Source organism: Cervus elaphus, chromosome 19 (assembly GCF_910594005.1).
Source record: "Cervus elaphus chromosome 19, mCerEla1.1, whole genome shotgun sequence".
Classification (NCBI taxonomy): Eukaryota; Metazoa; Chordata; class Mammalia; order Artiodactyla; family Cervidae; genus Cervus; species Cervus elaphus.
In genome coordinates this window covers 10,496,671-10,523,651 of record NC_057833.1, presented here as the reverse complement: position 1 = coordinate 10,523,651, position 26,981 = coordinate 10,496,671, and the positions used below count along the sequence as shown (strand labels likewise).

The 26,981-nt window shown below is 43.5% G+C and overlaps 2 protein-coding genes and 2 long non-coding RNA genes across 6 annotated transcripts in view; 3 read left to right on the top strand and 1 right to left on the bottom strand.

Annotated features, from left to right (window-relative positions):
- The first annotated feature begins 1,577 nt into the window (after positions 1–1,577).
- SSR3 (signal sequence receptor subunit 3) lies at positions 1,578–13,715 on the top strand. Its single transcript, XM_043875451.1, has 5 exons — positions 1,578–1,923; positions 3,108–3,234; positions 8,038–8,136; positions 12,234–12,365; positions 13,424–13,715. Exons 1-5 carry the CDS (start codon positions 1,791–1,793, stop codon positions 13,488–13,490), a joined length of 558 nt encoding a protein of 185 aa, XP_043731386.1. The 5' UTR covers positions 1,578–1,790; the 3' UTR covers positions 13,491–13,715.
- Positions 5,846–7,124, top strand: LOC122676117. The gene is made up of 2 exons (XR_006335432.1): positions 5,846–5,949; positions 6,033–7,124. It is a non-coding gene; the product is annotated as an uncharacterized LOC122676117 (long non-coding RNA).
- Positions 13,716–18,024: 4,309 nt separating the features above from the next.
- KCNAB1 (potassium voltage-gated channel subfamily A regulatory beta subunit 1) overlaps positions 18,025–26,981 on the bottom strand; it is a 443,265-nt gene continuing 434,308 nt past the window's right edge. For all 3 annotated transcript variants that reach the window (XM_043875447.1, XM_043875448.1, XM_043875450.1), the window contains exons 13-14: positions 24,851–24,939; positions 18,025–19,154 (exon numbers count right to left, since the gene is read on the bottom strand). In XM_043875447.1, the coding sequence (XP_043731382.1) occupies positions 19,065–19,154; positions 24,851–24,939 (179 nt within the window). In that variant the 3' untranslated portion in view covers positions 18,025–19,064. The remainder of the gene's footprint in view (positions 19,155–24,850; positions 24,940–26,981) is intronic.
- On the top strand, positions 19,149–24,460 carry LOC122676116. Its single transcript, XR_006335431.1, has 2 exons — positions 19,149–21,360; positions 22,177–24,460. It is a non-coding gene; the product is annotated as an uncharacterized LOC122676116 (long non-coding RNA).

The following is a 26,981-nucleotide window of genomic DNA, read 5'->3' as shown; positions in this document are numbered from 1 at the left end:
ATATCAATAACCTCAGATATGCAGATGACACCACCCTTATGGCAGAAAGCTAAGAAGAACTAAAGAGCCTCTTGATGAAAGTGAAAGAGGAGGGTGAAAAAGTTTGCTTAAAACTCAACATTCAAAAAACTAAGATCATGGCATCTTGTGCCATCACTTCATGGCAATGGGGAAACAATGGAAACAGTGACAAACTTTATTTTTCTGGGCTCCAAAATCACTGCACATGGTGACCACAGTCATGAAATTAAAAGACACTTGCTCTTTGGAAGAAAAGCTATGACCAACCTAGACAGCATTTTAAAAAGCAGAGACATTACTTTGTCAACAAAGGTCCATCTAGTCAAAGCTCTCATTTTTCCAGTAGTCATGTATAGATGTGAAAGTTGGACTATAAAGAGAACTGAGCATCGAAGAATTGATGCTTTTGAACTGAGGTGGTGGAGAAGACTCTTGAGCAGCCCATGGACAGCAAGGAGATCCAACCATTCCATCCTGAAGGAAATCAGTACTGAATATTCACTGAAAGAACTGATGCTGAAGCTGAAACTCCAATACTTTGGCCACCTGAATGAAGAGAAGACTCATTGGAAAAGACCCTGATGCTAGGAAAGATTGAAGGTGGGAGGAGAAGAGGATGACAGAGGATGAGATGGTTGGATGGCATCACCGACTCAATGGACATGAGTTTGAGTAAGCTCCAGGAGTTGGTGATGGACAGGGAAGCCTGGCTACTGCAGTCCATGAGGTCACAAAGAGTTGGACATGATGAGTGACAGAACTGAACTGAACACAATCAAAGGCTTTAGCAGAGTCAACGAAGAAGTAGTTGATATTTTTCTGAAATTTTCTTGCTTTTTCTATGAGCCAATGGATGTTGGCAGTTTGATTTCTGGTTCCTCTGCCTTTTCTAAATCCTGCTTGAACATCTGGAAGTTCTCCGTTCAGATACTGTTTAAGCCTAGCTTGAAGGATTTTGAGCATTACCTTGCTAGCATGTGAAATAAGCACAGTTGAGCGGTAGTTTGAACATTCTTTGGCATTGTCTTCCTTTGGGATTAGATTGAAAACTGCCCTTTTCCAATTCTGCGGCCACAGCTGAGTTTTCCAAATTTCTTGGCATTTCCAGTGCAGCACTTTATTTAACAGCATCATCTTTTAGGCTTTGAAATAACTCAGTTGGAATTCCATCACCTCCACTAGCTTTGTTGGTAGTGATGCCTCGTAAGGTCCACTTGACTTCGCACTCCAGCATGTCTGGCCCTAGGTGAGTGATCACACCTTTGTGGTTATTTGGGTCATTAAGAGCCCTTTTGTATAGTTCTGTGTATTCTTGCCATCTCTTAATATCTTCTGCTTCTGGGTACCCACAGAGCCAGTTAAACCATACACTCCATGAATGAATGGCCATAAGACGAAGAGGTTCATGTTTTGGAATTTTCAGGGCTTGGAAAGCAGGAGTCTATCAGCATCTTTGAAATAGAATGTTAATAAAGTTTTGTTAATAGCGCCCACTAAACTACAAGTCCCGGCTTCCTCTTAGAAAGTGACGAGTCACGAGGCCGGCTAGGAATCCGGAAGTCTGGCCCGCCTGCCTAATCACGCCGGAGAAACCTACAAAGTGGTGCCAGACTGGCCAATCCTGCGGGTGTTTGTTCCAAGCCCAGTCCCGCCTCCGCGCGCTGCGCTGACTGGTCGTTAGCGGATACGGTGGCTGCAGAGGCGGTGACAGGGGCTTCTTCCCCGCTCTGCGCCCGGTTCCGCGCCCGTCCCGCGGCTCCGATTCCACCATGGCTCCCAAAGGCGGCCCCAAGCAGCAGTCCGAGGAGGACCTGCTCTTGCAGGATTTCAGCCGCAACCTCTCGGCCAAGTCCTCGGCGCTTTTCTTCGGGAACGCCTTCATCGTGTCGGCCATCCCCATCTGTGAGCGCTTGGAGCGAGACGGGCTGGGCTGGGCTAGGCTGGGCGGGGACGTGGCAGCGCCGTGCGGAGGGCGAGGCGTGCGCCGGAGCCCGCGCTGTCCCCCAGCTCCCCCTGGACTGGGGGCTGCACGCAACCTCTGTGGGCCTCTGTGATCTGTCCGGGATCGTGGTGGGTGGCATCCCAGGAAAGTCACTGTAGCACGTTGTAAAAGTAGGCTAGCTCATTCCCGGGCCTCAGGTCTGCGGATTGTGAGTTACTGGTTCTGCGATGGCGGCCTCAAATCTGTATTTCAGCTAACACCCGGGTTAGGATCTTGTGATGCTAACGGGCATATCGCCTGTTCTCCCCCTACCCCCTCGCCCTGTATAACTATCGTTTGCTGTTACGAGATCTTAAACTTTTTACTTACTTTGGAGAAACTCATGAATTAAGGTTAGAGACATTAACATTCGCACTGAATTATAAGTGTAGCTTTAGAACTGGTTCACACAGAACGTTATTTTCCGAAAGAAGCTGGACCAGTGCCAAAGTCCCAAGCTCTACTGTGGTTAAACTTTTTAATAATTCTGTTAGGGCAGTTCTAGAATTCTTACTTGAATGGAAAAACTTTAAAGCCTTGGCCAAGGTTGTTTCTAGATTTTAGGAATCCCAAATGTCAATTTCCTCTGTACTACATTGTTGCACTGTTGTTGGGCAAATCCAGATGTATTTTCCCTCCCGACTTTATAAAACCCAGCGTGTAATTAACATGGTTCGCTGACCGCACTGAGCACTTCCTCGATTTCAGATAACAGCCACGTCAGCATGTGAATTCTGGTTTGGGACTACACGTGGAGTCTCGGAATGACTTGTAGTTCGTGTGATAGTACCCTGAAGAATGAAATTTGAAGTCTGAATCGTGATTTTGTTGAGCCAAAGTTCTCATTCTAGAAGCAGCAGAAATCTCATCATGGACTAGTTATAGTAAGGTTATGTTTTTCGAGTATTCTGAACTAGAAACACTTGAGACTTTTTACTGGATATCACACTTAGGAAGTTCTTCTTACACTGTATTGGATTCCCTAATCCGGGCTGTATTTTACCAGGTTTAGCTATAATTATTAATAACTCAGCAGGTTTCTGTACCTGGGTGGTAATGTTTTGTTTCTTTTTGTATTCCCCCACCCCCTTTTATCTTAATTCAGGGCTATATTGGCGAATATGGCATATGGATCTTATTCAGTCTGCTGTTCTGTATAGTGTGATGACCCTAGTAAGCACTTACTTGGTAGCCTTTGCTTACAAAAATGTGAAATTTGTTCTCAAGCACAAGTAAGTATATTTCTCAAGTGAAAGTAAATATTGTTGCATTTTTCTATAGTAGGGTGACTTCTGAAAGACCATTTGTGTGTGTGTGTTTTGGTAAGCATTAATTTGAGATACATTTTTATGTATTTTGGGGGGAGATACGTGTATGTATATTGGATTAATTTGAGATATATGTATATGTATATACACATATATGTTTATATTTGGGGGAGATAGATGTGTATGTACATTTGGATTAATTGGAAATATATGTGTATGTATATACACATATATGTGTATGTGTATTTGGGGGGTATGTATATATGATTGCAAAATATGTAATCATAAATAATGGTATGAAGAAATAGCAACTAACTGAAAAGCAGAGACAGTGCTGCTAACACTGCAATGGAAGTGGGTGTTGAGGTTGGAATTAGAACTCTTAAGTACTAGCCTTAATCATGGGGCTCAGAAAAGCAAACCCACCACATAAATTAACATTTTAAAAGTCAAATAGAATTCTGGAAAGAATTGTTCTGGACTCTCCATGTAGAATTTTTGGATGTGAAAGAAGTGGTCTTTTTTTCTTTTACTCAACCCTGACATTTTTAATGCTAATTAGACTACCATATTTCCTCTGTTTCTTCCTTCATTTTGTCATGTCACTCTCCTAATAACTCTTCATGGCATTCTCTTTTCTAGAAGTATTAAAACCAGATTCTTCCAGGCCCTTGGAATGTGAATCCTCTGCCTCCTACCAGTCAGGCCTCATCTTTCAGGATTGGGGCTTAGGGCTTCCAACTCAGCCTTGTGTCATCCTTTGAACATGACTCCTCCCCTCCCTCATTTAGAAACGTCTCCCTTTCTTTCCATTCTTACATGTCTGTTATTTTAAGCCTTAGGAATCCTTTCCAGAAAAATCCTAACTGCTTTTATTGTTCCTGTGTCAAACTTTCTGGTGATGAGGAGCAGAAACACCTTGAGATGATCTCAGTTAACAGGGATTATTGTAAGCCTCCCCACTGTCATCCAGGGTCCGTAGGAGTCTAGGTTGTGCCTGACAGTTGCTGAAACAGCTAAATCCAGGTCATCTCTGTTGTCTCCCTGCTTGGCAGCCCCTCTTCACCAGCTGCCATTTCAGAATTCAGCCCATCTCCGCCTCTGCTATCCTGGGCTGTCCTCATGAGGTATGGCCATCTGTGGATAGTGAAGTCCTCAGAGTGGGTTTTGCATGAGCCATCCTTTGTGATTCCGTTGGACCTTGGTCTCTTTGGGACCTAGCATTTTTCACTTGTTCTACATATAATTTTTCATTCACCTTTTTGGAGTCAAAAATCATGCTCTTTCCCCTCAGTTTTACTTCCTGCTTCCTGAGCACAGCTTCCATGCCCTTTGTTTATTTTTCTTATGATAGTTAGTGATACATTTGGTTTAGTTCGGTGAAATTTCAGTGATCTCTGCCTGTAATGCGGAAGACTTGGGTTCAGTCTCTGGGTAGGGAAGATTCCCTGGAGAAGGGAATGCCTACCTACTCCAGTGTTCTTACCTGAAGAATTCCATGGACAGAGGAGCCTGGTGAGCTACAGTGCATGGGGTTGCAAAGAATTGGACAAAACTGAACGACTAGCATTTACATTTACTGACTTAATAGGATCTCTGAGTGGAATTATTTTTTAGTTATCATAGTTTTGGTTTAATATTAAATATTGCTACTGACAGAGAAACTCCAGATTGGTAAGATTGTTAAGGCCTAAAGAGCCAGCAAGATGCTGAGTGTGGGTAGGTGTTGGTGGTGGAGGGGATGGTTTCAGAGTCTATAGTCTGTATTCCAGTTCCCACTCTGCTCCTCTGAAGTGCAGACCCTTGGGCCTGCATTTTATCTTGTGAGACTTCAGATTTCTGGGCTGTAAAATGGGAGTACTAATAGTACCTCTTGGGATGGTCAGGATTAAATATGGTACGTGCGACATGTAAAGCATGGTGATAGGCATGTAATAAATGTTTGTGTGCGGTGTCGGAAAGGTTGGAGGTGAGAGAGCCCATAGGAATTTCTTTTAAGATGGTATGATTTTTAAGTTGTTTATGAAGACTTTTTTTTTTTTAATCTCAGTTGGCTGGGTGCTGGGCCCCTGGATTTGTCCCTGTCTTGTTTCAGGGCATTCAGTGCTGAGTGAGATTTGTTTTCTGAAAGCACTGAGATGGAGGGTAGGGCCGAGCTGTAATAAACCTACAGTGTAGTTGTTAGTGTCTCTTTAGGCAAGTATAGAATTTTAGACATAGAAGAGAAGTTAGTTATCTGGGGCAGTGTCTTCAGGACAGATGATTGACTGCTTGTCTGAGAGACGCCTAGAGCCAGCTGTTATGAAAATAGTTCATTCTTATGTCCTAGCATCCTGACAGTTGAGGGGTGTGTGTGTGTGTGTGTGTGTGTGTGTACATGTGTGTTTTCCCCTGACAGTTGAGGGGGTGTGTGTGTGTGTGTGTGTGTGTACATGTGTGTTTTTCCCCTCTGCCAGCTGTTATGAAAATAGTTCATTCTTATGTCCTAGCATCCTGACAGTTGAGGTGTGTGTGTGTGTGTGTGTGTGTGTACATGTATCCTGACAGTTGAGGGGGGTGTGTGTGTGTGTGTGTGTACATGTGTGTTTTTCCCCTCTGCCAGCTGTTATGAAAATAGTTCATTCTTATGTCCTAGCATCCTGACAGTTGAGGTGTGTGTGGGTGTGTGTGTGTGTGTGTGTGTGTACACATGTGTGTTTTTCCCCTCTGCCAGCTGTTATGAAAATAGTTCATTCTTATGTCCTAGCATCCTGACAGTTGAGGTGTGTGTGTGTGTGTGTGTGTGTGTGTGTGTGTGTGTGTGTACATGTGTGTTTTTCCCCTCTGCTCAGCTAAGAAAGGTTTTTGCTGTAAACCATATCCATTTCTTATCAGTTGGCCTTTCTTAGAAAAAAGCAGTCTTATGTGAAGTTCAAGAAACATTTAGTGAGTGCCTTGGATTTGCTGGAGATTAAGAGATGAGAGTCTCTGCCTGCAGAACAGTATTTTACGTTAATACAATGAGTCAGGGATAGCAGGGCATTATAATGTTCTATTTAATGTCTTAAAGTAGCTCTTAAAATAGCTACCTGCTCCCTTAGCTGCTATTTTCTTTACATTTCAGAACCTATTTCCTTTTACCTATTTTTTAACTGGTTTTCCTCCCTCCAATTACCAATTTGTGGAAAAATAACATTAGTCAAAGCTGACTAAAGATTTTGTTTTTAACAGTGTCACTTCTAACTTGATTATTGAGTGAGAGATAGATAAAATCAACCCAAATTTGGGCCTTCTCAGGATGTTCAGTGTTAAAGAATCCTCTTCCAATGCAGGAGATGCAAGAAATGCAGGTTCGATCCCTGGGTCAGGAAGATCCTCTGGCGTAGAAAATGGCTTAATTTGTAGCCCAGAAGCCCATGTGGCTGAAGGTCGAAAACTATTGCTGTTCATGATCTTGGGCTTTTCAGGAATCCATCCTGATTTTTCCGCAGTTTTCCTTGGTCTACTGACCAGAACTTAATGTAGTGTAGGAATGAGGGATTGGAACATGGATTGAACAGATATCTGTCTCTATGATCTACATCTGTGGCTTTTAATACATCTCAGTCTTGTGTTGAAAGTTTTCTTAGTGAGACTTTGTAGATAATTGCTATATTTTGCTTGTGATCAGTTATTTTTCTATGTTCACAGGTAGTCAGTTTGTCCTATATTATGAAAAGTAAATCATCAAATTTAAATGCAGGAGGCTTTTGTATTTCATCATAGGTTAAATTTTATCTTCTCTTTCACTAGCAACCGCATCTGATAAAATTTATCTCAGTAGATTTTTTTTTTTTTTAGGATTGTGTCTTTTTTTTTTCCTTTATCTGATTCATCACTAAATATTCTTATCTGATTTCTCAAATGACATTTTCAGCCTTTTCTGACTGATTCCATATTATCTCTTGGTGCAGCTCTCAAACTGATAGTTTATTTAACAAACTGCTATGGTCAGTCCTTCGGAGAAGGCAATGGCACCCCCCTCCAGTACTCTTGCCTGGAAAATCCCATGGACAGAGGAGCCTGGTGGACTGCAGTCCATGGGGTCGCGAAGAGTCAGACACTGAGTGACTTCACTTTCACTTTTCATTTTCATGCATTGGAGAAGGAAATGGCAACCCACTCCAGTGTTCTTGCCTGGAGAATCCCAGGGACGGGGGAGCCTGGTGGGCTGCCGTCTATGGGGTCGCACAGAGTCGGACATGAAGGAAGCGACTTAGCAGCAGCAGGGTCAGTCCTTCACCAGGTGGTAATATTTCTTTTTAGTGATATTCCCCTTTTGAGTAGAGTTAAAAGCTTTACTTTAAGATTTTAGATTTCGCTACGCTTAGTTTTCTCTCCTGTTATATATTGGAATTGAAATCATGTGTCATTTACTAGTGCCTTAACAAATCTATTTGTGGAACAGTTAATTTATGAGTTAAAATCAAGTGAGCTATAATGATTCATAACTAAATTGTGCTAATAGCATTTGACTTTTATTTCCATGTTAAATACCTAACTTTGGAAAATTCTCCCTTTTAAGCAGAATTCAAAACACACCACTAATAAACCACACCTTGGAAGTTTCTTGAACTCCCTCTCTCTTGGCTAGTACAGTGTAATAAGCTTGGGACTCTCTGTCCAGCTTGTTTTCTTGAAATGTAAAGTATGATACGTTGCCAGTACAAGCTCAGAGTACAGAGTGTTTCTGAGAGAGAGCAGTGTTCACTCCTGGAGCATGTAGAGACTTTTTTCTTTTCCTTTCAGAGTAGCACAGAAGAGGGAAGATGCTGTCTCCAAAGAAGTGACTCGGAAACTCTCTGAAGCTGATAATAGAAAGATGTCTCGGAAGGAAAAGGATGAAAGGTTTGACTCCCTATTCAAAGTGTTTGTGGTAACCAGAAAGGGGGGTATTTGTAGAAAATAAAGCTCTTTCGGTTTCTGCTTAAAGAACGTGGGTATCTGAATTGTCTGAGAGAAACGTTGGTGCTGTAGACGTTGTGGTAATGAGGATAGTTGACTTTCTGAGCGTTTATTACCACCAGATACTTTCCTCCAAGGACCCCCACAAGGTAGGTACTATTGTTTTCTCCACTTTATGCCTGAGGAGTCTGAGGCACAGAAAGCTAGGATAGCTTGCTCCAAGGTCATAGATCAGAGTGTGGTAAGGCCAGGGTAAGAACGCGGGCAGTCTGACGTGAGCTTCACTGCCCTGCTCTGCTGGGTTTAGGAGCCCGCTGAGCTGTGTGCAGCGCTTGGCTCTGCCGCTCGTGAGCTGCGTGACCTTTAGGGATCACCTAACCCCTGTGTCTGAAGGCTTTTACATTGTGTTCTGTGTAAGCATTTTTAGGGGGTGGTATTTCTGCTCCTGAACTTCCCTGGGCACATCTGGTTGCTGGTCATCTGCATTGTTTGGGAAAAAGAAAAGAATTAGGTTTGTCTCCTGTTGCCCAATTCTTTGCCATCTTTATTAGCACCATCCCCAGTTTTTCCTGCTGGCTGCTGTTAGAAGTCTAATGAATAGTCTAACGTCTGAATACAAGTCTCTGAACGATTGAGTAAGCTTGCGCTTAAGAATTGCCAGATGGTTTAACAAAGTCATAAGCTGAGCCTGTTTCCATGGATTTTAAGTTTTAGTATCCATAAGGTGCTTTGTGAAATGGAATTTTTATCCCACTTTGCTCCAGAAAGACTTTGTGGGGACTTACAATATTAAATTGCATATAAAACAAAGCAGTACAATTGTAAAAGATCAGAAACCGATGAAAAGTAAGAAGAGGTGGATGAATGAGGACCTCAGGGTTAGTTAGAGCAGTTGGGCACAGAACCTAGCTCCGAGCTTCCAAGTGTCAGAGGGTACATCGGAGGTCATCCAGCTTTCATTGTCGGATGAGAAGCAGCAGGCCTGTCCTTCTGAAGAGAAACTTTCCTGGCACTGAATCTTGGATGGACTTTATCAAGTGGATCCTTACTTAAGGGACACAGAGTAACTTAATGAACAGTGTTTTCTACATTGGTTTTGGACTGGCACCAAAACATTATTGAAGTGATTATGTCTTATGAATCCTTCATAAAACTGAAGGAACACTATTAAAAGTCCTGAGAGCAAAGGCCTGTTTTTTCGGGAGCAGCCTTAAGGACTTCTGGCTCTGCGTAACTTTCTGATCACAAATGTTTTGCATAGGGATAGATACTAGAGAATCTAGACCACTTTTTTTTAACCTTTTTATTGAATTACAATATTTATTAGAACAGTGGTTCTTAAATTGGAGTGCACTTCGTAGTTATTCAAATTTCAAAATGCTTTTTATAAGCTTTTACAAGTCTTAGAGATTTTAGGTGACTAATTATATCAGAGAGGGCAAATGGGTCTCTCTGCCAACCACAGACTTCCTGATTTGGTCTGGTACTTGCTCTTCATCCTGGGATGTGTCTCAGAATCTTTCTCAGCATGGTAGAAAGGTAGTCTTAACCAGCAGATCAGTTGGAATCGGAAATGAAGCCTCTTTGCCATTGGCTGGATCAGATATTTCAGATTAGGATGAAGTGGAGGTTTATTGATATTTAAAATTCAGAGCATCAGAAAATTATAAAGTCTCTGTTATTGTCATCAGTAGAAATTTGTGCTGTTTGTAATTGTGGCCTCTCACAAAGGCCACACTGGATACAGTTGTACCAAGGTCTGTAGTCTTTATTGATGCGGTAACCGGATCCATGACTCCCTTTAAGATCTAGTGTTTTTTCCCCTCAAAAGACTAGTTGCTTCCAAGAGATTTAAGAGAAGGCTTATTGGCATGTTTCTACCCAGATGGGTATCTCTTGAAGCTCCATCTACAGTCATTCAGAATATGGATTATGTGCCACTTTGAATTGCTTTTCCATCTATACAAGGATGAAAACTAGCAGAGGAGGATCAGATTCATTAATGCTTGTCCCAGGATATGAATGTAATTTCTCCTTGACTTACTGATGGTCCATTGTTTAGTATTATCAGATTGTAAGACTTGTTGAGTATGGTCTCAACTTCTCTCCTGTTTTAGGAAGTCCTCCTTGGACAAAGGACTACTTGAGAAGTGCTCTCCCAACCTAGGTTTCTTACCAGTGAGGCTCTGGCAGAACCACTGCTGGTGAGGGGGACTGGGAGTCCTAACCTTCAAAATAAACCAGGATATGGCTGGACTAGAAAAAGTTCTGAGAGCTGCCAGACAGTCCTGACTGGGTATACCCCCATGTAACACATGGCCTTTGGGACCTGGGACAACCTAGACGATTGAACCACTCTTTCATGAAAAACATCTTGAAGTTAGTTCTGATTCAGGGCTTGGCAGGGAGTTTGGGAGAAGCGCTGTGGTAGAGGCAGGATAATTTAATTGCCAGCAGTAAAGTCATGCCTGTAGCCTATTTAAGGAGCCTGTCTTCACTGGGTCTTGTCCCAAAGTCTTAAAAACAGTGTTTTGTAGCATTAAACCATGTAGAGACTGTGGACATTTCTGGACCAGGCTGGTGTTTTCTTTGATCATTGATAAAATGGAATATAGTGTTAATTCCAAATCATGTATTTTTTTAAATTTACATTTAAACTTCTCTGAAATCAGAAGCTGCTTTATAGTTGATAGCTGCATTTAATATAAGGTCCTTCACCTCTCCCAGACTTTACAGTAGACTAAGATTTATTAAGTTGATGGTATCCACAGAATCAAGGAAACATGGCATATATATTAGAAACCACGAATTTCCTCCAATGAAGACAAGGAGCTAATACCTTTCATTTAGCTCCTTTATAGCCATGCTTGTTGACTTTGCATTACAACAGTTGGTGAATAAAACAGGGCAGTTACAATGACATTAGCCATTGTGCTCGCCTTAGGGTTAGTTGGGGGTACCATGTGGCCCCAGAGTAATGTATTTTTCTGGGGGAGAAAGCATCAATGGCAGTGACTTTGAGCCTTTTAGATAATGACCCACAGTAAAAATATCTTACTATTTGACCAAATACTTTCACATACACACATGTAAATGTTCCATAGAACAAAATTATTACCCTATTGCATTTGATACACTTGATACTTTTCTGTTTTTTTTCCTATTTCATGTTTTTTTTAACATGTTGGTCACAACTCACTCAGTTATTTTTCCTGAACAGTGGATCCACTCAGTTGATTTCACATCCCATTACTAGGTTAGAACCTACCTACTCTTCTAAAAATTGCTTTACAAAGTTGATTAACTGAGGAGAATAAAGATCCCCTTATTCACAGGCACCCTGGAACTTCCTTTTGCCCCTGTGAAATGGTAAAAGAAAAGTGGATTAAATAAAAAGTAGGTGGGTTTCACGGGAGTAAAAATTCCTCCTAACGATCAAGCAGATTCTTAGTTCGAATTAAGTAAAGGTGGCTAAAGAGAGTCACAGACAAGTCTGTTTCTGTGATGCCACAGCTGGTTTTGTCCATGGGCTTTTGTCTTAAGGTGTAACATTGAAGGCTGAGATGTGTAGACCGTAGAGAGTCTCAAGCCTGCAAATGGCCGAGGAAGCCCTTTCAGGCTGCTAATCAATAGTTTGTTTTCGGTGAGTATCTAGAGAAAGATGCCTATTTTGGTTGCTGATAGAACCAAGCTAATTGTGATTAATCAGTTCCTTCCTCCAAAGCTTAAACTGCTGGGGAAAAAGGTAATATACCCAGCTGCTTGAGCATCGATAAACGTTAGTTCCCTGACCAGGGACTGAACCCCGGCCCTGGCATTGAAAGCACTGAATCCTGACTACTAGACCACCAGGGAACGTCTGAGCATCGATAAAGTGAAATATCTTCTTTAGTAGAATAAAGGGGACAGTGCTGACTGAATTTAATATTCTGCCCAGGACACTTAAGGAAGAACTTACCTTACAATGAGCTCGAACCGTGTGGTATTTAACATTTTTAGTGCCTACTGAAAAACTAAATGACTTGTTTCTGTGTCCACAGAATCTTGTGGAAGAAGAATGAAGTTGCTGATTATGAAGCTACAACATTTTCCATCTTTTATAATAACACCCTATTTCTGGTCTTGGTCATTGTTGCTTCCTTCTTTATACTGAAGAACTTCAACCCCACAGTGTATCCTTTTAAAGGTTTATTATCCTTTTTAGAAGTCTAGAAACAGTTCATTTTGGTTTTTATTTGTCTGAGTGGTTTTTGGTAACAAAAACTGCAAAGGGAGTCAGTCCCTTAATAAGCACTGTGACCTTAGGCATGTTTCTGGATGTTTGAGGGCTTTTGGTTTGATTTGAAGTTCTTTTAATTTTATGATCAAGACTTCATGATAAGTAATGAGTATTGCAAAGCAGTCTTACATATATGATGATGTGTACCTGCTTGGTTAAAAAAAGACAAACATGCTAAGTTAAGTAGCCAAAGCAAACTTGCCTTCTTTGACAGCTCCTGGCATAAGCCCTGTATCTGCTGGAACTTTGGGGCTTTGGGGTCGGGTGGATAGCCAGTGGAGTTAAATTGGCACATTTCATAACAGCTTAATAGTGTTTCAAGTTGCTCTTAAATTGAGCTTTTGGGCAAGAATCAGTCTTCTCTTGTTAAGGTAATTTATTAAAAGTGTTATCCAGGAATGTGCAGCCAAATTTTCAACAGTAGGAGATTCTGATGTAATAAAATAGCAGATACTCTCCAACTTTTATCTTCTGGGAATACTGGAGTGATTTGCCCCAAACACTCTAGCCCTTAGACAGAGTGGCTGCAAACTTTGTGAACCTCCTTGCTTTCACAGGCCAGCTGTAGCCAAAACACTGATGGACAAGGGAAACTTATTTTTCCTTTGCTCTCGATGCGGGGGTTGGTAAAGAAATCAAGTCTCTTCTTCCTCGCTGTGTTCTTTGATCAGCTCTTTTGCTGAAGGTTAAATGGAATTCAGATGTTTTCTTTGTGATCATGCGTCCTAGGTTTGTCTCAAGTGTTTTCTGTTGGAACATATTTCCTGTGAATGTTCTTCATTCTTTATAGTCTCCTCTCTGGTAAATTGTATTTGCAGACAATGGGACTGCACATTATTGTCATTAGACAGCGTGTCAGGAGGAAAACAGTACATTCCAAGGAGGTGGGTTCTTTTTGTTTTGTTGAAAACCAATTTGGGTTGATTTTTCCTTAACACTGAATTCTTATAGGAACTACATTTTGTCCATAAGTGCTTCCTCAGGCCTCATCGCCCTCCTGTCCACTGGTTCCAAGTAGACTGCCTCGGCTTCGCCACCCCCTCCTCCCCACCGCTTTGTGTCTGGGTGGCCTGCGGTGTGTGGAAAAGGAGCAGGGTGGTCAGGGTGGAAGACACGCAAGCTGTTTGTATAAGTCTGGAGTTTGAGGGTTTGAAAAACCCAACAAAATGTAATTCAATATTTGTTTATTGGCTCTTTTTTTTTTTTGGACAGATTGTTGAAATTAAATGAATTGAAAGGGAAACTCAGAGTACCAGGACATTTATTAAAAGGCAAAAAAGTGTTGCAATGTGTTATAATCACAAGAGGAGAAAATAACTTGTTTCCTGGATTTGTCAGAGGTCACAGTAACCTGGACTGAGCTGTTATTATTTATAATAGTAGCAAGAAGTTAATAACTGGTTCTGTGTGTTCCAAGCACAATATTACAACTTTTTGTTGTTGTTGTTTTGAACCATAAATATCAGAATGAATCCTCTCCCTCCAGGGGACTAAACAGAAGCGTCATGCTTGCAAGTCTCTGACTTTGTGATTTGAAATAACTCAAAGGTAAAACATGGTTTCTCCAACTTGGAGAAGAGAAACTTGTGGAAAAGTTGTGGTGTTTTGCTGCTGTTTTCTTTTAAGAAGAAAGGCAGCCAAGGTAGTAACCTAAAAATAGTACCTAGGCATATGAGAGTTGTCCCGTGGGGTTAAACCACACAGTGTTCAGCTCCGTAGCATTAGCCCTGGGTGGGTGTCCAGGGAGCTTAGCTCAACCCTCCCATGTTGGTTTGACCTGTTAAGAGAATGGAATCATTGTTTCCTCTTGACCAGGGTCTCACATCACTGGAGGAATGTTGAGTAAGAGAGTCTCTTTCCTGAATATTGACGTGTAGGAGACCAAAGTAATTTTTGTGATCTTGGTTCTGGAATTCTAAAAACTCTCCAAGGAATTAGAGTGGTTTTGGTACTGCTCAGCATTTTTCCATGAGGACTTTCATAAATTTGACCTTTTAGTCCACAAGTTCCCATCCGTTGTAAACAAAAGACTGATCTCTTCAGTCCTGGTGGGTTCAGCCAAGAGCAGTCTCCTGCATTTTTTAACCAGTGTGTTTACAGGTAATTGTTTTTGCATGATTTGAAAAAGTTGGAGCTTTTCTTGAATTTTCATCACTTAAAAGGTTATGGACTCACAGGTGATACTAGCTTTTGACCACATTCAGTACCTTTCTATAAGCAGTTTGTTCTTATTGTTGTTTAGTTGCTAAATTGTGTCCAACTCTGTGACCCCATGGACTGCAGCTCACCAGGCTCCTCTGTCCATGGATTTTCCAGGCAAGAATACTGGAGTGGGTTGCTGTTTCCTTCTCCAGGGGATCTTCCTGACCCAGGGATCGAACTTTACATTTGGGTATCCCATTCTGCAAGCAATACCTCAAAGGAAATATGTTCCCAGTTTCTAATCTTAACTTTAATATTTGGTTTCCACTTGTAAATTTAAGGTAAATGTTGCATTCACTGTTTATAGAAAGATACTCACCAGGAGTTCATCTTCTATTTCCATCTGTTAGAAGTTTTGGGGAGGCCACCTAAGAACCTGGAAGGAAAATGAGCTAGGAGTACATTTGCCTAGTGACCCAGATCATCATTGTTTTCAGCTGAGGATTATGGTTCGTCGAGGCTTCTAGAAGCTTGCAGTTCTTTACTTTGCTCTGGTACCTTGTTACCTGTGCCATCACTGAATAATATGGAGTGAATGGGGGAAAAGTCAGAAGTACCCTGCAAAGTGTTAGTATAGCACATAAGAATTAATTATGTTTTAACTTTTTTCCCCTGTTGATTAATGAGTCAATAGTCTGACTGGTGGCCTGCTGTTTATACCAAATGTATTTGCTTATTTGACAAAATGACTGTTTAACAAGCCACCAGTATTTACTATTTGTTACCAAAGTTGGGCCTTTTTTTACCTGTAATTTTTAACGTGCAGGTAAAAAATTGCCACTAGATGGCAGCGCCTGTACAGATGGGAAAAAATTAGTGTTATAATACAGGATACCGAGGTGGGGGCCGAAATAGGGGCATCAGTGTTACATTCTTAGTAAACTGTCTCTTGAATTAATAAACTGAATAATTTGTAGGAAAGTGAGGAAGCAAAATTTGGTTTTGTTCCTGATTTTTCCCTATGGCACTCTTTGTTTTTAATCATAGTAATAGTTTCTGTACTGTTAGATAAATTCCTATGTATCAGTTTCTGATGGTTCCACAGTTTCCATTAAGCACCTACCATGCAGTGCTTTACTGTTGGGAGCTCCAAAACCTTTCCCCCAGTCCTCTCCCCGTCATCTGGAAGGACTAGCGCACAGAATTACGACGTACTGGATCTGGCTTAGTTGGTAAAAACCAGCTGTAGAATTTTTATCTTAAAAATACCCCATATCCAACACCAGGAGAATTAAAGAGGTTTTACTCTAATTGGGATTCAGAGTGATTTAATTCCAGTTTTGACACCCCTTGTGATAAGTGCTGGAACATTTTACATTTCCCTGTTTTTAGTTTCTTCACTCATTATAACTTAATAAGAACTTGGGTTGAAATAATTCTTAGCCAGTAAAAATTTACTGCTTGACCTATTTGGTATATTATTCTAACTTGGCTAGAATAATTTGAAACAAGTTTGAGGTTAACAAATACGGAGGTTGGATTTATACTCAAAATTCTTGTGAAAGGTCTTGCTCCTTTTTTTTTTTTTCTTTTTGGCTGCACCGCAAGCCTTGAAGGATCTTAGTTCACCAACCATGGATCAAACCCAAGCCCTCTGCATTGGAAGCGAGGGGTTTCAGCCACTGGACCGCCAGGGAAGTCCCCATAGCCAAGCTTTTTTAACTTAAAAAGTCACACACTTTCACTTTAAAGCTAAAGAAAAAAATCACCCCTGAAAGACCTCTAGATGGGAGCACAGCATACTGGATTCCAGGCCTCGTTCTGTCATCAGCTTGCGTATGCGTTGGGGCGAGTCCTTTAATGTCATCAGGTCTGGGTTCCTCATTGGCAAGGAGGGGGGTGGGCTCAAGGCTGGTGAAGGCCGGTCAAAGCCCTGACATCTCTCTGGTGACCCCTGGTGCACACCATGGATGAAGATGAAGTGGCAGTTCTCAAAGTGGGACGCCAGACACAGGGCTGCTAGTTTTTATTTCCCTTGGCCGAAGTTTCGGTATGTGGCTGGCTGCCACCCAGGTTACCCTTTGGAATGGTATGTTCTCTGCCAAGGAAGTCTTTCCAGAAAAGAGAAGAAAATGAGAGTGCATGGAAATTTTTCTTAAGGATAAAACTGTGAAATGTATTTATCTAGTATATTCACCATGGCAGATGATTTGAATATTAAACTATATGTTCCCATGGTCAAGCAGTAATGTTTGATTTAATTTGCAGTTTCTTTTTTTTTTTTAATAATTACGTCTCTTTATTTTTGGCTGTGCTGGGTCTGCACTGCTGCCTGCAGGCTTTCTCTAGTTAGAGAGAGCAGTGGCTTCTTGTTGTGGAGCATGGGCTCTGGAGTGCGAGGCCTCAGCCATGGTGCATGGGCTTAGCTGCTCTGCATCATGGGGGATCTTAGTTCCTGGACCGGGGATTGAACCCATGTTCACTGCATTGGCAGGCAGATTCTTAACCACTGGACCACTAGCAAAGTCCCTACAGGTTCTTTTAAATGAGTTTGAGAACGTTTAACCTTAGTACCGAATATTTCTAAAATCCAAACAGAAATATCTTTAGTAGCTAATCACTTTATCCATTAAGAAAAGTTTGGGTTACAATTTAAATCTTTTTGTAAAGCTGTTTCTGTTAGGTATCATTCATTGAGGCTTACCTGCCAGCATTATTTTTATTTAGATTCTTACTGCCTATTTTGTAAAGATAATATATATATATATAGCCTTCTAGTGATAGACCAGATAAAAACTAATTGTGAGATTAAATGCATGTATGCTTTTATTACTCAAAGCAAATAAATTGCAATTCCAATTAAATGACTTCAGCTCATTTATGCATACAGTAGTTCACTGGATTGATTGAACACACAATGAACAACTGAAAAATGACCCATTTCCATTATTAATCTGATACTTTTGGACAGAAAACCCCAAACTATTTCCCTATTAGAATACAGGTAATAGTAATCAAAAAGAAAATTTGTTGGTATTTCATACTAACATTTTAAGATTTAGAAAACCATGAAATACATATCTGGAAATAATGCCAGAAAATAGCATTTTAAGCTGATAGTATACTTCTTCTGTAAGTCTCAGTGATTTCTACTTGGGTGGACCTGTTGGCCAGTAAATTAAATTAGAATTTTGTACATGCTCAGGTGTCCAAATAGAGATATAGGACCTCCCCCCTTGACATACACCTTCAAACTGGAAAAAAGTTTTCTCACTCCTTACAGGTATACACACAGTATACTCAGGTTTTGTCTAGCGGTATATTCATGAGGGTAGGTAGCCAATAGTGGCAGGGCTGGATACCTCAGCTGAGTGCCACAAGGCTAGGCCCTATTAATTCATGCAAAGAGGTTTCATGCATATAATTTAATGCACATAGTGTGATTATGGAGTCGGGAAGTTCTTTAGCATTTGCTTTTCTTTGGGTGTGTTACTTTACCCAGCATATGTTGAGTAGTGACAGCATTTTCACAAAGCCCATGATTTAATTTCATGTTAAAAACACCAAGCATTATGCTGTAAAATCCCAGTGCTAATTAAACAGCAAACATTTGCCTTTCTGGATGTTTTTACAGGTTTACCTACAAAAGTGAGCATGTGTGTATTTATTTTTAAAGCTCAAATATTTAAACTTGCAGAAGCTGTGCCTACAAGCAGTCAAAAAGTATAAAGCAGGTTTTAGTAAAATGTAGAAAAAAATGAGTACTTCATTGCAGGTACATTTTATTCAAAGCAAAGCTTCTGTCTTAGTGTAATTCTTGCTTTCATAAATTAACCAAACTATCTCTAGTTAAAGACGGGGGTCTTCATCCTCTTACCATCTCTCCATGTAAATGAACATGTTAGAATCCTAACAGACACTTTGGAGAACCTGCTATACAGGGCCATTTCTGAGGCCAAGCAACGCTAAAAGGTAATGAAAGCAGATAGTAATTTATGAAACAACGTGAATGTGCAAATAGAAAAAAAAATACAGTAAAACTGTTTCATCTGATTCTCTCAAGCAAGACTTCTGAGTGAACAGAGCCTCCTCTTTCTGATGCAATCCACACTGAATCTGTGGATTTTGTAACATATCCGTGCCTGAAGGTAATATGTCTTTTCCCTGCCAGATACTTAACTTTGCCTAAACATGAGGTGTACAGAGCAATGTAGGTGACTCCAGTCCAAGGTAAGAAAATAGAATATGGATTTTCCTGTTTGTGAGTTTTCAGGTATGTTCATAATTTTAGGTGCACAGTGGTGGCGACAGCAGACACCTCAGAATCCAGGGACACTAGAGGTTGAGCGGTGGGCTGCTAAGTGATTCAAAACACTGGCTAGTAACACCATCCTGTACCTGTACAGACCGCTGTTTCACCCAGGCAGCTCCTTGTAGCCCATGCACTGCCTTACGATCTATAGTCCTTTTTGCTGTAGGGCTTGTTGCGCAATATGTTATCAATCTCGTTTACCACGTGTGATGTCATCTTTGGGAGAACCTGAGAGCACAAGAAGAACAAAGGATGTCGTCAGTACTTGGTACTTGATTTTTGTACTGAATGTTGAGTGACATCATCTGGATTTGGATATGTTTACAAATCACCACCAAATGCTGCCTTCCCAGCAGACAGGAGGCTCCGTGAGGTCAGGCCTTGTCTGTTCACACTGCAGCTCTAGAGTCTGTTGAGGGTGCTTGGCCCTTAGTAGGTGCTCATGATTTATTGGTTGTCACAGAAATATAGAATACCTAGAGCAGCTCTGTCCAGTAGAAATAAAATGAGAGCCATATATGTAATTTTAGATTTTCTAGTGGCCACAGTAATACAAGTCGGAAGAAGCAGGTGAAATTAATACACATTTTACTCCACTAGAGTTGAAGTATCATTTGAACTTGTAGTCAGTATAGAATGTAATGAAGATGTTTTACATGTTTTTAAGTCTTTCAGACCCAGTGTACGTTTTACACTTTTAATTCCATTTGGATTAGCTGCTTACACACACTCAATGGCCACATGTGGCCAGAGGCTACAGTAGTGGACAGCATGGGTCTAGAGACTGCGATTCTAGCTGGTGGGCCCGACCCTGGTATAGGAGAGCCACAGGTTAACCGGCATCCCAGGTTGATGGAAGAGCATGAAGTGAAGTCTGAACGGGGTGATACAAGTGGAGCGTGAGTATGAGAGGTGTGGAGATGATGGGAATGGGGAAGTTGTAAAGAGTGGAAGGCCTTGAATGCCGTTTTTTGGAGTTGGAATTTATGCAGTAGGTGGTGGGGAACCTCTCAGGACTTCTCAGCTGGGAATGACCCCACCAGACACCTGGACGTATTCTGAAGGATGAGTTGGAAGGAGATTGAAAGGGGATACAGATGTTAGAAATACTCCAATCACAGCCAGACACTAAGAGCCTTAACTCGACTGTAGTGTGTGCATACTCAATCATGTTCGACTCTGTGACCCCATGGACTGTAGCCTACCAAGCTCCTCTGTCCGTGGGATTTCCCAGGTGAGAACACTCGAGTGGGTTGCCATTTCCTACTCAACGGGATTTTCCCAACCCAGAGATGGAACCCGCGTGTCTTGCGTCTCCTGCACCGGCAGGCAGGTTCTTTACCGTGGCAGCACTTGGCAAGACGGTGGGCGGGGAGGAGAAAAGGAGTGACTCGGAGAGAGATTTTGGAGGCTGATGGTGATCTCAAGACTGGGTGTCTAGGAACATACTGGTGTAGCTAACTGTTGAGAGACCGCAGGAGAGGTTAGGAGCATGAGAAGTTTGGGGGGGCGGTGGGCGGTGGATATGCTGAGGTTAAAGTGCCTGTAGGACGCCATGGAGAGGTGACTTGCAGCACTGGAGTTGAGAATTTGCAAGTTATTTGCACAGTCATGCTCCCTGAAGCCCTGGGAAAGGATGAGCTCATCTAGGGACGGCTCATGTTTATTGCACGAAGTGGGCCAAGGGCACGCATTACACCACAAGACAAGAGACAAAGGCAGACTTTCTTGCAGGAATAGTCTGACCCTGTGTGGAGACCGTGGTGAAATACATTCACAATGACCGACTGTGCGTCTCAGCCTCACCCTTCAGTCATTGGCCAGGGTGACCTTGTCTCAGCGCTCGCCTCAGAACCCGCAGGGCCTGGCTGGATGGCAGAGCTCCTTCCTCGCTGGTCTGTAACATTCTCCCCTCTGAAGCTAAAGGAGAGGCTGGTTTCCCACCAGCTCTGGAGCCTCAGAGGATCTAAACTATTGTGCCATTTAGAGTGAGACACAGCAGTGAAACTCAAATCTAGAAACTGGACTTGTCAGAGTTTTGTGTCTAAATTCTAGTGGGTTAGCCATGGGAGGAAAAGGATTCTTCATTTATTATACCAATAAGAGATTTAAATATTAGAAAAGTGAAATCATAAAAGTATTTGAATAAAACATGAAATATATATATGTATACATATGTATGTATGTGCATATATATGCTTGTATGTATGTGTATATATACATGTTTGTATATGTGTGTGTGTATATATATATATACACACACACAAGACGTAAATATTCAAGAGAAGTCACACATTCAGCATTTTATGTGAAGTTGCCCAATTTTTTAACGTTGGCAACTATTTGAAAACATTTTCATCTACAGATCACACAAACATCCCACGAGCTAGCAGCTTTGCAGGCGTAGTGTTATTGTGACTGCAGCAATTCGGAGGTGAGGAAGGGTCTGGGCGGCACTGCGGGGCTGGCAGGTATTAGGGACGTCCTCCCAGAACTGGGTCACTGTCGAGCTGGACCTGGGGGATGGAGCAGGATCTGGCAGGCGGGGGTGGTGGACACTGTAGGTGAAGGACCACTGTTCTGGGGATTCGGACATCCTGGGGGAGGTAAGCGAGGGGGTGGGGCCCGGGGGAGATGAGCCTGGATGGGAAGGCCCGACTGCTGAGAAGCCTGGACTTCTCTGAGTAGGTGGTGGGGACTCAGAGGGGCTCTAAGGCTGGAGGATGGGGACCTGTGCCGGACGGCTGCCTGCAGCTGCGGCTTCTCTCCAGTCTCGTGTGTTGAGGCTCTGATTGATAAATGCGCCTCCAGTTTATGCTCACCTTAGGCACATTCATTCCTTGGAGCAGCTGCCTTCCTTTGCCCATTACAAACTTCCTTCCTTATAGCCCTGACACTGCACTCTTATTCAATTTCTCCTACCGCTGCTGGGAGCCCCCAGCCACCCAATCTACTCTCACTGTACAGAGGGGCCCAGTCACAGCTTGCCAAGGGCGGAATCTCTGGTGCTGGGCTCACGGGAGGTGGGGTAGGAAGGGAGAGGGGACAGTAAGCCCTCCAGGTAACAGGTCCCTGCTTGACAACATCCCCTTTCTCTTACCCTGAGAGCCTGGAAGCCCCATCCTGCTACCAGCCAGAGTTAGGGAGGAAATGCTTTGGGAAGATGACTGACTCAGTTCTCCTCTGAAATATATCTTTGGCTATCTGGAGAACTCCCACAACCCAGGAGTTACCTCTTATTTTTTCACAGGTACCATCTCAAGCAGTACTAGCCTCCCCTTGGAATGGCAGTGATCACTCCATTAGCATGATAGGAGTCCCTCAGCTCCTCCCTCTTCTTGCCAAGCCATCCACAAGTCATGTCTCTCCAAAACCTACGGAATCCTTGCTAGTCCAAGCCACCATCACCTGTCACCTGGATAACCCATCCTTGCCTTTCTTCATTTTGTGTTTCACACAGCAGCCAAAGCAATCTTTAAAAATTCAAATAACAGTGTATCCCTTCTCTTAAAACCCTCCAAAGGATTTCCTATGAGTAGTACAAAACTCTGACTGCTCTAGTGTTCTGTTTTGTGTGACTTGTCCCCTGCCTATGCTCACCGCCCTTTATGCTCACTGCATGCTGACCATATTAGCCTCAGGCTTGTGCTTCCTGGAGAAAAGCCAAGTGCCTTCCCATCCAGGTTTCCCAGATGGCCTAGTGGTAACGAACCCGCCTGCCACTGCAGGAGATGCAGGCGATACGGGTTCAATCCCTGGTTGAGGAAGATCCCCTGGAGGAGGGCATGACGATCCACTCCAGTATTCTTGCCTGGAGAATCCCATGAACAGGGGAGCCTGGTGGGCCACAGTCCAAGGCGTCACAGTCAGAAATGACTGAGCCCGCGCGCGCACGCGCACGCACACACACGCACGCACGCACACACACACACACACACACACACACACGCCCCATCGCCTCTGCGCTGCTCTCCCCCATGTCTGCTTTTTGCAGGGCTTTTCACATGCTGTGTCCTCCACTTCCAGGTTTCCGAATATACATATTCCAGAGGGGCCTTTGGCAAGGACATTATCTAAAGTGGGCTCACTTGTTTCCCAGTTGGTCTCTATTAAAACACCATCTTCATTTATTTATTTATCCCTTCTCACTTGAAATTACACGTCTATGATGTGCCTCTTCCACTGGAATGTCAGCCCCTTGAAGGCTGGGTGATGTGTGTCTGCTTTCCTGTGGTATACCCAGTGCTGGCTACAGAGCAAGCTTGCCTAATCCACTCTTTCTCAGGCAGCCCGTGAACTCTTGAGGGCAGTGACCTGTACTTATCTCAGAACGCTCTCTGCCTAACATGGTGCCAGACACAGAATAAGCACTCAATATGTATTGTTGTATGTATCAGTTGCTCCGTCGTGTCTGACTCTGCAACCCCATGAACTGCAGCACGCCAGAACTCCCTGTCCTTCACTATCTCTCAGAGTTTGCTCAATATATATTAGTGGAATTGAAATCACTGGATTGCATTTCAGTTCCTTTGTGTATAGACTGTTCCTCTGTTTCCTCCTCCTCATTGTGTAGCCTTTATCTGTTCCCAAAGCATAAGTGACAAAAAGAGAAGATGGGAGTGACTTGCATAAGAGGAGCATTCCCCAGGCAGAGACAGGGAACCCCAGAATCCAGCAAGGGTTGTGGGCCTGGGGGCTTCTCAGAACCAGAGAGGCAAAGGTGATTACCCAGCTGCACAGCCCTAAGAAAGGGGATGGTGGGTAGGAGGTCGGCACCTTTATCTCCAGCATATTCAGGGCTGTTTTTCAAAAGAATTTGAAAAACATTTTAAGTTTAATCTAGTTTGTCCCCACCTCCATCTACTTCCTTCCGAGAGAGGTAGCAGGGGTAAGTACTGGTTTCACGGGAAGATGGACAGAGGAGAAGCTCTTAGTTCTGTTACCCAGTGAGCAAAACCACACTGCTCTGGCTCTCAGGGCAGGTAACAGCCGTGGCAAGAGTCGTGGTGGGCTCGCTCCTGCGGCCCCTGGAGCACGGTGCAGGCTCAGGACTAAAATGTGGCCACTAGGGACGGGATGGTCACCACAGCCTCCAACCCACCCCTCTCCAGGGCTCCCAGGACATCTCTCGCTTCCCCTCCTGCTGCCCTTACAGGCTTCCTGGGTACTGCAGGCACCATCGAGGCCTGGCAATCCCTGCAGGGGAGGGAGTAGGGTGGATGCTCCTGAAACTGCTATTAGGGAGAGGTGATCCTGGAATTCTGAGCCGATTTGTCTTCGATGTGGCAAATATTCACTCATTCAATAGGCATTTCTTGAGTTGAGTTGACTAGGGGCCACGGAGTCCTAGGAACTGGAAAATCAATGGAGAAGCAAGAAAGATACAGGTCTCTGACCTCAGGGGAGACAGGCAATTATAATACAGAAGTGCTGAGATGGAGAGAGGAATATAGGATACTAGGAAAGCAGAAAGGAGAGGCTTGGCATACTGCAGACAGACAATAAAAATTTGTAGGGGAAAAAAGTGAATACATGATTATGCATATTGTCCTATAGCTGCTCCATTTCAAGCCAGTTGTAGGGAAGGCTTTCATGCTTAGACCTGGGAACCCAGTTGCCAAGTGTAACAGTGCTTGGGTCTTAGAACACACTGTCCACAGACACAAACCGTCCCAAGAAATAAGCCTGGAGGATACTGACTGTTACAAGAAGAGGACATCCCGGGATTCACATTCTGTGAAAGTTCTGTGGCTTCTTTTGCCTTTGTCCCCATTTCTCCTCTCCCCCCTTCCCTGTATCAGGAGCTGCCATGCCACTCAGCTGTGAGACGATGAAGGTCGGGGGGAGCCAGGACACTGCCTGGGGCATCCCCAAAGGCACCAGGAGACTCCCTGGAGTTGGGTGGTGGGGGCTGCAATACTTGCCTGAATGGCACCGAGGTTTTCAATGAGCTGCTCAGGAGTGGATGATCCCAGGAGAACGGAACTCACACCCTCGTTTCTCAGGCACCATGCTGGGAAGAGAGAGCACCGGGTCAGGAAGGCCAAGCACTTCTGACTGTTGATGAGTTTGCAAACACTATCTGCAGGTTCCTCTGTCTCAACCAAAACCTGTTAACTTTGTGGGAGGATGGAGGTGCGCTCCAGCATTAAGGGCCTCAGCAGCGCCCCCTGTTGTATGGAGGACTTGGTAGAATCCGTGCATGTGACCTGTGGCCTCAGGCCTCCTCTGCCCCACAAGTGGGGCATCCAGTCCAGAAACACAGCCTTGTTCCTGAAGACACCGGACGCAGCTCATGGATGGTCATGCGGCTTCCTGTTTCCGTCTGTCTTTCCACCCCATTCACGCTGTCACTTTCCCCTCATCTGTTATGTGGAGTCCTTGTAGACTCTGGGTATCTGATCTGGATCCTTTCTTTCCACTGACCTGTCAGCCCTGTCTGGACTCCCTGTCTTCCTGACATGAGATTCATGGAGATCATCTCTCTTGCTAACCCTCTAACCCCTCACTCTGCCTTTACCTGTAGCAGTCTCTGCCCTTAAACCCCTATTCAATCTTGGCCCTGTCGCCTTCAGCAGATCACCTGGCCTTCTCCTTAGTGCAGAAACTTGAATGCCTCCGGTAGGATATCCCTTAATTCCCCACTCGCCTACCGACCCAAGTCCACACACACACACACACACACACACACACACACACACACATACACATCCTTCAGTTTCAGAGGCTATGGGGTCATGTCTGTTCAAAGCCAAACTCTGTGCTGATCCCACTCCTTTTGCCTTTTCTTGGACTTGATTAGATTCATTATTCTCTTCTCTTGTTCTCCTAGATTTTTGATTTCTTACTGTTCTCCTCTTTATCAAGAAAACATAATCAAATTTCTCTCATTCTAAAATAAGCCTCTGGACTCGCCTGGTGGTCCAGAGGTTAAGAATCCGCCTGCCAACACAGGGGACATGGGTTCGATCCCTGGTCCAGCTTCCTGTCTCCTCACTCCCTACCCTGACATTTGGGTGTCAGCAGCAGTATTCGTGAATCCTCTCCACCCCCACATATCATGCTCTGTTTCTCCTCCTCCAGCCCTTGGCTCAAGCAGTCCCCTTGGTCTGGAATGTGCCTTTGCCTTATTAATATCTACTCATCATTTGGAATTCCTCATGGGCACAGCCTTCTCCCAAGGCCTTCCCTGAGTCCCAGGCTGGGTTGGGCACTCCTACATGCTACTTCCCTCCTCCCACCTCCACCATGCCCTTCTCAATTGGGCTTCCCAGGTAGCTCAGATGGTAAAGAATACGCCTGCAATGCAAGAGACACAGGTTCGATCCCTGGGTTGGGAAGATCCCCTGGAGAAGAGAATAGCAACCCACTCCAGTATTCTTCCCTGAAGAATTCCATGGACAGAGGAGACTGGCGGGCTACACAGTCCATGGGGTCACAGAGAGTCAGACATGACTGAGTGACTAACTTACACATTTTATCATCACACTGTACTAAAATTATCCATTAACTTCTTGACTTGTCTACCAGAGTGTGAGATGTGTGTTATTTGCAGTTGGATGCTCAGCACCCAGCCCAGCACCTGCACACAGTAGCTGCTTATTAGATGTTGGTTGAGTCAATGGGGGCGTGAATCACTGATCGTGAATAATTGATGGGCATCCCTTAAGACCTCTCCTCCCCCCTTTGCTCAGGCTGTACTACCAACTGATGCTGTTAAGCTGTTACCGTGCTCAGACCTTTTAAGGCAATCACTAAATCCTTCCACATGGGCAAAAAAATTCCCAATGAAGGCAACAAGCCAAGTGATCCCAAGGGTTTTTTTTTTTTTTTGGCTGCTTTATTTCCTGCTTTGCACTTAGAACTCTTTTTTGGCACTTGTGGAAGTTCTGAGGGCAAAGCAGGGCACTGGGAAAATTATTGCCCATGAACTACTTGATGTCAGCAACAGCTGATTCCCCCGTGGGCGGCCGGGCGCAGAACTCACTGGGCAGGGCTGGCCAACACCAGATAATCAGCATCTAACCGGGTGTCACCCACAGGCGCATCCAGAGC